The sequence below is a fragment of the Montipora foliosa genome, chromosome 7, assembly GCF_036669935.1.
Source record: "Montipora foliosa isolate CH-2021 chromosome 7, ASM3666993v2, whole genome shotgun sequence".
Lineage (NCBI taxonomy): Eukaryota > Metazoa > Cnidaria > Anthozoa > Scleractinia > Acroporidae > Montipora > Montipora foliosa.
Window position 1 is genome coordinate 24,430,058 of NC_090875.1, and position 12,500 is coordinate 24,442,557.

The 12,500-nt window shown below is 41.4% G+C and overlaps 1 protein-coding gene across 3 annotated transcripts in view; it reads right to left on the reverse strand.

The window, feature by feature from the left end:
* Nucleotides 1-185: 185 nt before the first annotated feature.
* The window catches only part of LOC138011495 (uncharacterized), a 22,470-nt gene continuing 10,155 nt past the window's right edge, over nt 186-12,500 (reverse strand). For 2 of the 3 annotated variants that reach the window (XM_068858515.1, XM_068858514.1), the window contains exons 3-16: nt 12,188-12,500; nt 11,423-11,581; nt 10,155-10,826; nt 9,587-9,835; nt 8,761-8,873; nt 7,944-8,008; nt 7,344-7,516; nt 6,819-7,054; nt 6,097-6,243; nt 5,475-5,569; nt 4,526-5,040; nt 3,294-3,522; nt 2,309-2,638; nt 971-1,658 (exon numbers count right to left, since the gene is read on the reverse strand). The exon at nt 12,188-12,500 is cut by the window's right edge and continues 182 nt beyond it. In XM_068858515.1, the coding sequence (XP_068714616.1) occupies nt 1,109-1,658; nt 2,309-2,638; nt 3,294-3,522; nt 4,526-5,040; nt 5,475-5,569; nt 6,097-6,243; nt 6,819-7,054; nt 7,344-7,516; nt 7,944-8,008; nt 8,761-8,873; nt 9,587-9,835; nt 10,155-10,826; nt 11,423-11,581; nt 12,188-12,500 (3,846 nt within the window). In that variant the 3' untranslated portion in view covers nt 971-1,108. Of the gene's footprint in view, nt 1,659-2,308; nt 2,639-3,293; nt 3,523-4,525; nt 5,041-5,474; nt 5,570-6,096; nt 6,244-6,818; nt 7,055-7,343; nt 7,517-7,943; nt 8,009-8,760; nt 8,874-9,586; nt 9,836-10,154; nt 10,827-11,422; nt 11,582-12,187 lie in introns of all 3 variants that reach the window. The other variant, XM_068858513.1, reaches the window with a different exon arrangement.

Genomic DNA, 12,500 nt, shown 5'->3' on the forward strand with positions numbered 1-12,500 from the left:
TATTTAAAGACCCTCAGTGTTGGTGCGGCCGGAGTTAAACTCACGACCTCCCGCGTGACAGCCCGGTGCTGAACTGGGCCACCAGTGCGGTGAGGTTCAAAGCTTACGGAAACAAATTAGGGAGAAGAGAAAACTGAACCTTGTCGTTATACCTTTAAGAAAACAAGAAGTCAAACAACAGGAAACTTTTCAAATGAAGTTTTACTTTAATGAAATCTTAGCATAAATATATTTTAACCGTTTAGGTTTGGTCGTAAAAATATACAAAGCAGTTGTCTGTTTCAAGGATTGATGTTTTCATTTATTCATTCTGGAAAAATCGAAATTAGACAAATTTTCGTATTTAACAAGAGGGGAGAAAATAGACATCTTTCTTATCTGTGGATTTATTTACATTTCGTTTCGTATATGCTCGATCGAAGCCATTTTCTTTTGCTGTGAAAGAAGGAAATGTTAATGACGTTGTCTTTACTTCCGGTGTGTACCGGCCTTGGCGTTACCGAGTCCTCTCTCCGTGAGACGAACAAACGACAAACGAACAAAATATAGCACCCATGCAAAAATTATGCTCGTTTCTCCAATCACGCAAAATATTAGGTTTGAACAATCGATAAAGGTCTAAACTTTGTTCGAAAAATTGATAAAGTTTGCATTAAATAATAGACCTAATCGTCTAACTCAATGTTGTACCCAATTCAAACCCTTTGGGAATAAAACGTTTTGTTCCAGGTATTTCCATATCATTTAAATATGAATGCTACATTATCATGCAAATACAATACACAAAGAATCTTAGTCCCGAGAGATTTGAATTGGGTACAACACTCAGTTAGCCGATTAGGTCTATTAATTCAAGAAAAATCAATTTTGTTTGGAGTTAACGAAAGGTCAAAGTCGCTTACTGAGGCTTCGAGCTTTCCACAGTTCCAAGAAGTCAAACGTAATAAAATGGTTCATTTACATATTCTTTCATATGTCAGCCTTTCTTTTAAGGTAAGAACGAAAAGGCAGACATTATGTATTGGCTTGGAAGGCGTTCCCATAAACTACTATACTCTCTACTTGTCACTATCTAAAGGACCATTGGCTCTCGTGTGAACACGTTTTCTCAAACCTCGGCCGGCACAATTGATATCTCAGGACGACTCGGAGAGAAGTTGCCCACAGAACACGTGATACTCTCGTGCTTGAAATAAGACGGATCTCGCGTCTCAATGCCTCCTTTGTACTTTCGACCCTTGGAAATAGTCTTAAGAGGATACTTAATGCGAGAATTGGAGTCGGTCATCGAGAACAGTAATCCCTTTCCTGTCAAGAACATCTTCCATTGGTTACGCACTTCTTGCTGTCTTAGGCAATGGAAAAAAAAGATCAGAAAGCCTTGAAGCGAGTTGAATATGCTGAACAGATAGTCAAACACAATTTGCGCTCGAGAAATAGCCAGTGCACCAAATAACCAGGTTAGGCCCAACAACAGCAAGATGGCGAAGGATGTGCGCGCACGCTGGTAGGACGTTGCTTTCTTCTCCGCGGAGACGAGGGTTCCAATTTTACTCAAAGAGCGCAAGGCAAGAATGAAAACAATTAAGTTGGCGACGATTATGGCGAGGATTGGACCAAACTGGGAAGCATGAAAAGCAAATCCATAAAGCACACAGCTGTAAGTAAACAGACAAAAAAAGAGAATCAAGGAGTTCTTAATCTTCTTAATACTTTCGGTATTCGTAGAAAAAAAGTCAATGGGTTCCTTTCACACTTTCAGATGGATTGAAAGAACGAGGGTAAAAGCCAGGAAACAAAGTGGAAAAAATGGAAAGATCTATCGGTAACTTATCTTACCATCACGCCATTGACAACAGTGCTGCCTATGGCTGCAACTGTGGTTTTTACGATGGGACCTCTTCGTGGGGAGAAAGTCAAAAACATTGCACAAAAATTGACCGCACGACCATTTCTCGCGTCGCGATGGATTGATTGAGCAGAAGGCAGGAACTAATGGGCTAAAGTGAACACGGAAATAGCCCACTAAACTTCGTTGTCCTCCAGAATTTGACACATACGGTCGAGATAAACAGAACGCAATTTTTTTCGTTTACACTCCGTCTTTTACATAGTCTCTGCATATTCACTTCTTGCACAATCCCATAATACACCTCTATTACCCACCACAACTTTTGCACAACCATGGTTTGCAATTTCTCCTGGGACATGAAAATGTCCCAAGAGAAGTCGAAAACAATGCCCATGCAGGGGTAAAAGAGGTGTATTATGGGATTTGTGCAAGAAGTGAATGGAATTATTTACTTACACTTCGTCATTGCCATAGTAACTCGTTGCTACGGAGACAGTGATGGTCACTATGAGAGCTGGCAGACCCCAAGCCACCACAGAGGCTTTAAGCATAAATTTTGATTGATAGGTAGCCATCACTTGCACAAATGACATGTACATGTTATAGCCCTCCACACCCATCCACATCACAGATGACAAAGAAAAGTAGTGCAAGAGAACTGCAACAATGCGACAGCCAATAAGATTCTCAGTTCGTCCAGCTCCCGCGATGAATACGATCAGCAGTAACATGAGTGATACACAAAGGCTCATTAGGATTGGTTGCTGGTTTGTCTTGCGCAAATTCCTGTGGGGGAGAGAAAGAGAGGAGAAAGTTTGAAAACAAGGTCACACCTTGCCAGAACGAGAAGGGGGAATTCAGGGTCCATAAGAATGTAGACATTGTGAGAAGCATATATTGCAGCAAAATATTGACCAAGAAAAAGTGTAGACCAAATATCAAGGGCCTGATCATTATAACAAAATCCTGCAAGTGTAGTCAAATACAGGTGTCAGTTCTTTGTAGATGTTAAGCAGGTTAGAATTTGAGTGATAAAATTCCGTCGGTCAACAATACAAACTTCCTTTCGACTTGAGACACATGAAGCCTGAGAGCTTCAAGTAGTACGCACTAAATTTCACCTTCAATAACATCCAACAATGACGTTGAATGTGATGTTTATTTATTGTATAAAAAAATGTGTAAAATTTTTCTGTGTGCAGTCTGGCTTGCCGCGATTAGCTCTTCGCTATTTGCAAGCCAGCCTAGTGATAACTTGAAGTGTTTGCTGTAAACAAATATAACTTGAACTTGATTCAAGTTTAACTATTGACGCGACGATCACCGGAGCAACTTAACCCATTGATGAGTAAGATTGTCTGGGGTTAGACAGAGTAAAATCAAGGGCACATAGTTTTTGAAGGGATGTAGAGGTTGTTAAAGCCATTCAAACTTCGCATACCTGAACAATGAATACGTGATCAACGTAAGGAATAGGCCAACCAGTGAAATTGCACAGCCCACATAAGAAATGACTGACAAAGCCACGCCAGGTGCACCCTTATGCGTCCTTGGACCGGAGGCAGAGAAAAGAACGGCAAAATTAGTCATGTGATCACAGTGGCATTTTGCCCTGCCTGCTTCGGTCTTTATCAGTCTGCAGCCTCGATTTGACCAATTCCCCAGGCCACCTACGAACGCAAGATGAATTGGAAGACAATTATGAATATGACGTCGGGAACCACATGGGAATAATCAAAAGTTACGGTAACTATGACCTATGCAGCGCTGATCCTAGTAAATAACTTTTTCTACACTATTTGAAACGCGATAAGTTACTTAGGTCGTGTTCTATTGAGGTCAACCATTTTTAGTTGGTTGGGTTGGTTGGGTTTTTTCATATTCTATTGGGAAAAAAACCGTTTTCGGTTGGTTTGGTTAATCAACTTTTTCAACCGGCATCATAGTAGGTTCAAACGGTTGAAAAAGCATTGGCAGCAACCGCTGTCGTTTACGCGGGCCATTTAAAGTCGACCGCGGGCTCCTTCCTTGTTCCTTTTGATCCTCAACTTGTCAACGCTGAGAAGTCTGGTAATAACTATTCCCAGCCAGGAGTTACCGCGTTTCAACCGAAAACGGTTGGAAAAGTGTTCTACTGGAAACCCTCAACCGCTTCAACCGAAACCCGGTTGCGGTTGAAACGGTTGATCCTAATAGAACACGACCTTAGTCACTGATGAAGTGATCCATCCTATGTTTTCTTTAGGGCGCAGCCAAGTGATAGCCGGATTAGTGCAAAATTCTATCCGTCTAAATCTGACTTGAAAAATGATATAGTAGGTGAGTTAGTATTCGTGATCTGAATTACGGAATTGTTATTCCGTGCTATAATCTTGGATTCAGAATACTAATTGAGGTAGCATTTAAAATGTAACTGCGGAATTTCAAAGAGTCTCGATGTGACGTAATCCTGTGTTTTTGTTATCTGTCGCCTTCATAGATTATTGATATTATGAAATGCTATTGAGGCCTGTTGTATTTACGCTATCTAATTTAAAATACATTTCAATTTCAATTAATGAGTCTTGATGTATCTCAGTCAGGTCAGAATCATTCTGTTCAGTTATCATAAATGTTCAGGGAGACGCGGCCTGTCTCTTGGTCGAGTTTCACGCTTTCATTTTCAATTCTTACCAATAGCATCGAAATCCCAAAAGACACACACAGCCTTCATGCCATTCTCGTCCATTTTCTGTGCAGGCTCAAAAACAAGCTCAACTGGTTTTAAAAGGTTGTCGAACGTCATATCCCGAACACTGCTGGACATAATCCGACTCATAAATGAAGACGCCTCTCGCTTGCTCTCGACATTAACCGGTACAACTGGTTGGAAAAACTTGTCATTCTGATAAACGACAAAACCAATCTTGACCGATTTGCCGATAGGATCCTTGCCCTCAAACATGACTTCCGGCAAAGTGATTGATGTCTGAACATCGTCCATCGGAATTTCGTCGATCGCCATGCTATTCGGCGTTAAATTTTCAGGGTCCGCTGCAGGTTGTTTGATTGCAAGCGTCATGCCTGGAAAGGAGTCTGGGGCTGCTCGTCTTGATTGGATGGCTACAGTTGAAGTGACTAGAACCCTGGACGATTCGTTTGTTGATAAAGGAAGGTTCGTGGCTAATTTGTCTACCGCCTGAACGAACCTGAAAAAAGAAAACAAACGCAAGACAAAATTACTAGCTTGCTTGAGTTAGCTATCACCTGGTACTGTTATAGGTTCCCTGGCAAGTTCATCTGAGAATTGGACCCTACAATGAAAATAGTCCCCTTCATAAAATCTACGAAAGGAACTCACCCTTCCACTGCAGTTGTACTAGTTTATTTAGCTAGATTAGTTATCACAGAGGAGATCATCTAACTCCAAAATTTTTAAGACAAGCCAAGCAAAAGGGTGAAACTTAATAACTCCGATATGGTAACAGACTAAAGAGGATTGCCTTGAAGGGCACGACACGCCTTTGCTTTGTGCGCTTCATAAAGAGTTTGCGCATTTCTAAATGTAATACTCTTGAGATCAAAGAAAGGGTGATAAATGAGACAATGCATAAAAGGTTTGAAGAAGGAAAGAAATTCTCACTTGGTAGAAGCGCTGTTCGATCGTTGACTCTCTTTCAAATCTTCCTTCTTCATATTCAAAACGTTGTCAACAACGGTCATGACATCTTGCGCAGTCTGAGGAAAATAAAAGGAAGGAGATGACATAATGACATAACCTGTGTGTGGTTTTGCCAAGCCTACATGCAAACACACACGACGCTTGTACAAAATAAGGAAAATTCCTTGCGATTTGTTCAGTAGAGAGTTGACCCCACCAGCGTCTCGACCTGAGGTTAGGTTTTTCCTTGACAACATATCCATCTTGTTTGCGCGCGAGTAATGCATATATATATCGTTAAGCTCACCATAAAATATCACATTCAATACAGGTTTGTTGTGGTCTTCTGATGTTAGTTATGCTATTGCTAGAGTGAATGATTTCATCACAACATTCTTAGACAAAAACAGTTTGTAGCAAAACCAAAAAACTCAGCGAACAGTTTGTATTTTAGGTAAATGCTAAGAATGTTGCATCAAATCCTAATCAGTGCCATTTCCTTTCTCGCTGACACCGGCGCAAAAGCAGGAGAGCAGAGAGGTTCATGGAGGATACGCGACAACACTTGTAACTCTTGACTTACATAGAAAATCTAAGTATTTACCTCATTTAATGAATCTTCCAATGAGACGATATCGGTTATGACCTCAGCTATCAATACTGCGTCAGCCTCGTTCATGTCGTCTGGCTGTGACGTCAAAACTCTTATCTCTTTGGTAATCTTGACAACGTTTTGCTTCCTGATACGAATCTAGAAAAGACATATTTTGAACTTAACATATTTCAACCGCCTGAATCTTAGTAGCATTTTATGCGGATGAATAAAATCCTAAACAAAAGATAGAGCGGTATTCAATGAGCGTCGAAAGTAATTAAATGAAAGTGAGAAATTTCGAGGCAAATGAAAGGTATAGACTATGTTACAGAGACAAACACATACCGTGCATTTTACCTTTCAAGTGAAGAAAAGTTGGGCCCTAGGGATCCCCACGCTGCTAAGTCACCTCATTAATCTGCTTCGTTGCCAGCCTGGTAGCCTTGATGGTGTAGTGGCTTAGCATGCCTGACAATTATGCCCGACTAGTAATCGGGGAGACGTGGGTTCGAGTCCCGCTCAAGGCAAAAACCAAATTTTCGGATGGATGTGTCGAAAGGTAAAATGCACGGTATGTGTTTGTCCCTGTAACGAAAGTAATGAACGAATTGCTTTAGTTTATGATTACTTCACTCAGTGATTCGTTCAAAGTTCTCGCGTCACTTTTTCAACCAATCAGAAGTGAAACCAAAACCAATCGTGAAACTCGCTCTAAAATACATGTATCTCACCTTAGAGAGTTTGTCTAGTCTGTTGGTTCTCTCTGACTTGTATTTGCAACCGCTAGCATCTGGGTTTTCCCACAAACCACCCGCAGAGAAATTCCCTCCACAAAAGCGTGTGGCACTGGCGGCAGGAGGACCATACGGGCATTTTACGGATGAAGAGTTTTGGCCAATAGGAGTTATCTGCCACGTCATGTACCCCTTAATGGATATTTTTCCAGTTTCTTGAGTCAGACAGTGGGCTGGGTAGGAGAAAAGTAATGGAACAGTAACATTCAGATAAGGACGAAATCAGAGATTTCCTTGTGCAGGCATAGGACGGCGTTTCTTGCATTAAAATAATTTTTGCGTCATTTTGTAGCTCTTGGTCTACGAGAGAATATGCTAGAGGGCTAATGTTTCAGACTCGATAAAATTCCTTATTGTCGCTTATCTCAGGGAATATGACATCACAAAAACCGACAATTGATGCTACATTCAGAATTGTCACGCTGGGGAGTGGAGGGTTAACATCATACCAATAGCACTCACTGGCACTTTTTATCACCACGATCTTGCGTGACACTTTAAAAGGTTTAATAAACTCTTCCATCTCTCTGCTGTCGGTCAGTTGCATCTGGAGTCTGTTGTAGTACGACGTCATATCTTCATTCTGTGCTGAGCTGTAAACTACCAGATCTAAGCCAACTTTGCCAAATGAGTCCCTGAGATTACAAGAAGAGAGATAGAGCGGTCTTCAACGGAGTGTCGAAGATAATTAGCGAATTGCTTTGGTTTTGCATTACTTCACTCAGTGATCGTTTCGAAGTTCTCGGGCCACTCTTTCAACCAATTAGAAGTAAAACCAAAACCAATCGTGGCTCGCGCGTGCAAATTTTCCTGCGCTAAAATGTGTCGGCTACGTGTAATTACTTCGAGTTTTGATTGGTTTTCTGGATTGTCTCCGCCCTTTTTGATTGGCCAACGTAATTACTTTGGTTTTGGTTGTACGAAACTCGATTGAAACTGGCTCTATATGGCACTTAAAAAACATAAGAACCTGATTGACTTTCCGAATCCTTGTGATAATTTAAGTTTTTCAAAAATCCCGCGGTTTGGTCAAAGCCAATGCAAAGTGCAATACAAACACACCTCAACTTCGTCATCTTGACCTGATAGCTTCCTGATGGGTTTACTTTGTTGAAATAAATTTCCAGCTGAAACAAGACAACAGATTTATTTCCTTATTACTCTGATGACAGCTTCGAAACAGTACTCTTCGGATGTACTGTTTTAATTGTGACCAACCAAGTGAAAGCCACTAAGCATTACGTTCCTTTGGTGATTATGCACGCTGCATGACATGTTTTAACATTCACTCTACTGATACGTTTTAAGAAAGAGACGACACTTGTTAAGTTTTGAAAACATGTTTTGACAGCCAACTGTTATCGTCAGCTACATTGTGTGAGTGAATTTGAATATTAACTCTTTGGGATGAAATACAAAACTATAAATATTCATAGGAAAAGTATTGAGAAATTCCCTTCCAGGATGCAATGGCGATGGATGAAATGTTTTGGTTAATTCAAAGAAAAGCTTTTTGGAAATACCTCATCGGTCACTTTTTCTACGTTTTTCAGAGATGGAGGTCCTGCATTTGATTCTCGGTGACCTCGACGTTTCTATCATTGAAGCACTGGCAGAAGAGGAGGCCGAACAGTGAAAACGCCTGGCGTCAAATTAGGCCATTTCTGAGTTCATGTCTGCCTTCTCTTCAAAGCGAGTCTAAGTGCGAAGTTTTTTTTTTTTAACTTCGCACTTAGACTCGTTAAGCAAAACTTCGCACTTAGACTCGCTTTGAAGAGGAGGCAGACATGAACTCGGAAATGGCCAATTGAAGTAATGCCACCAACTTTTTATTTATAAACGAGATTTGGTGATGATTATAGAAAATAGGTTTACTCACATTTCGTTGTATGATTTCCTGGAAATCTTTGTACCTCGAGCTGCTCGAGTCCAGAAGGTCACCCTGATAGTTTTCATTTGCGATTGTGAATGATACTATTGACGTAAATACACCTGAAATTCAAGGAAGACCTTAGACAGCAATGACCAGAACCAAGGTTGCTGACCAGCAGTTTTGCTGGGGGTGCTCAGTCTTCAGTCTCGCGGGCTCAAAAAACCTGGTTGTGGTCAGTTGGTTAGAGCTTCGCACCAGCATCACGAGGTCACGGGTTCAAACCCCGTTGAAGTCCTGAATAGACCATTTTACAGTTGTGTGCTTAGTTACCTTATGTAAATTCCTACTTATTAGCATGTCAACAACATCATTAACATAAGAAAAGCAGTGAGGTTTCTATCAAAGCAAGGTCAACTCCAGCCTCACTTTCATTCACAGGCCAGGTAACGAAGCACACAACTGTAAAATGGTCTATTTTTCAAACCTTTTCAGGCTTCTCTACGGTTTTCCTAAAATTGCGTTCATAACTGCGAGGATCATAGCTCACTTGAAATTAGCTCTTGTTGCCTCAATCTTTAGAATTTTCAGCTTAAGGACGAGGCAACAAGGGCTGATTTACGAGCAAACAAAAGAATGCTAAAATGACGGCCATTTTGGAATGAGGTGTACGAGAATCAACTATCGGGGTTTGCGCGGCGCGAATGGTTCAAAGCTCCCTGAAAGGTCCATTCGGTGGGATCGACAAAAAACGCACTCGCCTCACGGGCCATATTGAGCACGTTTTGTGTCCTGCATAATATTCAGCATAACAGAATTTCACAGTCAAACCAACCTTCAGTAACAAGTAACGCTGTTTCAGAGAAACTACTTGTCAGATCTGTCGAGAACTTGCAATAATAGTCGCCTTGATTTTCGTTTTCAAAGTTGTTAATCTCAAGTTGGTTTCCAAATCCGGAAACTTTTCCATTCTTGTACCACGTGACATGTACAGGTAGTGGACTGCTAGCATTACATGTTAGCACGGTTGCCGCGCCCTTCGTCAACCTCAAGGAGACTGGGTGTAACGTTATCCTTGGAGGTCCTGCAAAAACCGAGCGATATTGAATGAAGGGACGGTTCTATATTTGAAAGGACCACACACTGCCGCAATTTTCAAAATCAAGACAATGGTTCTCACTTATTAGCAGTGCGCACTTAATACAGTCACAAAGTGGGCTACTTAATTACGAATCGAAGGCTGTTTAATGAACCCGAACGAGTCGATTCAAACTCCGAAAATCCAATTGACTCGACTTAGTTCTTCAATTAGGAGATAAGTGTAACGATCAAAGCTGATTGCAAAATGGTTTTCGTTTTTGCAACTATATGGAAACAAGTCTTTAACTAAACCTCTTACTCACCAAGACAACTCCAATACTTCTGCTTCAAAGCCAACATACTTTGTGGGTCGAAAGAACAACTCTTTCGCAGTGCTTCACTTGACCTGGTTAAAGCCATTTGCCAGTTATACAAGGGCCGTAAACAGGTAATACTCGGACAATGTAAGGCCTCCCCACGGATAACACCAGAAACGTTACGACAAGCGGGAACAGTTTGGTAATAGAGCCTTCGTATCTCATTGCACGTATCACGAGAAATAAATGTCACACTGGCAATGTTCTCAGTTCGACCACGGTCATCACTATCTGTCACACGAACCGACAGTACATATTCTTCCCCATCCATGAAAACAAAATCATTCGCTATTCTAATGCTTCCGCTAAATCGATTAATGCAAAAATAATTTTGCGGCTCCACAGATCCGGCATTCTCGCACACATCTTCGTTATCATCGTCATCATCGTCATCGTCATCGTCATCGTCACGCCGACGTCGTTTCAAGATACTGCGTGACTGATGTCGCTGCCTGGAGCATAATGGACATCGTTGCGTGACTCCGTCAATGTAATACCTAAAGGGCTGCATTAAGTTAACGCTGGTTGTAACGGTTACGTTTGCGACGACGCTTCCAGCTTGGATGCCGAAAGGTAAATAACGTTGCGCGTCAATTTGAAGCTTTATAGGGTTTGCATCTGGAATTAAAGAAAGAAAGAAGATTTATTTGATACATTACAGTCATGAAAAAATGCATTCCAGAACTTCAACAAACTACAATTGTGGCCACAAATCCATGGGACACATTCAACAACGCTCACAAAAATTGCTTCAACTAAAGGTGTACCTTATAATTTATAATCATTCTCCCTTTAGGACTCTCTTTAAGTGCCCCCACCTCACCACCCTAAGCAACGTTGAAACCGACTGCACCTTTTCGAAATGTTTCCGGGGTTCAAATCAACATTGCATTGTAAATAGGAATGAGTGGGAAGGGAGGGGGTGGTGAGGGACGTGTTGTATTGGCTTCATTGGCCCAACAATTTTGTCCAGGATTGCAGAAGCAAGGTAAGCACACAACTAGCCTGTCACATTTAAACGCCTTTTACTGAGCTTAGTCTTTAGGGTGTGACTAAACTAGGAAATCGGATTCTTGCGGAAATAATGTTCCCCAAGTCCCAAAACTGGTAAACAGGCTCATTACGAACAGTATAACCTGTGATCAGGCGTTCTTTTTTTCGAGAGGGCGCGAAAAGTTATACAAATAGCAGAAGTCGCTACTTTTGTAAAATACCTGAGCAGTTTGACTTGCTTGACATTCCCGTTTTTCCAAATGTTTTCTTTCCAGCTGGACAGTTATCACATGATATTTCAGATATTTCATCTTGGTATGTGTCAACAGGGCAATGATTGCAAGAAATGCCAGACGTGAAATACAATCCGGGAAGGCAACCTTGTAACAGAGCAGGCTCAAGTTAGAAAGAGTACGCTGGCCTGGGAGTGTGACATGCGCCCTTAATACATCTCAGAACCTACAAAGCAGGTTTACATCTTCTTATTTACACAGACAGCAGTTCTTTTGGTCAGCACTAAGAAGAACGCCTTCTTATTGCTTTCGAACCAAGACATCCGCATTCCGTAAGTCGTCGGAAATTCAAAAACAACATTGGTTCCTAACGGCTACAAAAGTGGCCTTCAACAGCACTCTTTTCAATTGACGTCACGATTTACCGCCCAAAGCATTATGGGATTAATATTTTTGCGATGCTTGTCCGCATTTCAATCCCATAATGCCTTGTAATAGGGCGTTACGATCTATTTTTATCACTTGTGGAAAATACTATCGAAAGAATGCGCCCGCATCTCTTTCGCGGTGGCCGATTTATCTTGACAAATCAGTTGAGTGACCCAGCTTCTTCCTGTTCATAATGGAAAAATACCCACGAAGGAGGGTACAAAAAAAAATTACACACACGTAGAGTAATAATAAATGTATTCAATCTCGAGCCCAAGACTCGAAAGAGAGAGAATTGGTGGGAGGTTGAGACGTATTTCTTACCACATCTTGTGCTGGAGACCTTGAATGCGCCCGCAGCACAGCAAGGCGGCGGTACGCTCCCACCGCAACACGATTCTCTGACACTCATCGAAGAAACGTTGTAAGTTCCCGTGGAGGCCCCTCCTTGACTTATCTTCGGGGCATTTTGGTCAAGTAATCGTTTGTATGTGGAATTCAATATGTCCATACAGCTGGTGAGCGTTGAGTCAACTTGGTCATCAGCGACACTATTAGAGGCAGTAAATATTATAGGTATTTTGAAGAACACACTTTTAACTCCAGGTGGCGAGTACTCAATGCGTTTACTGCTAAC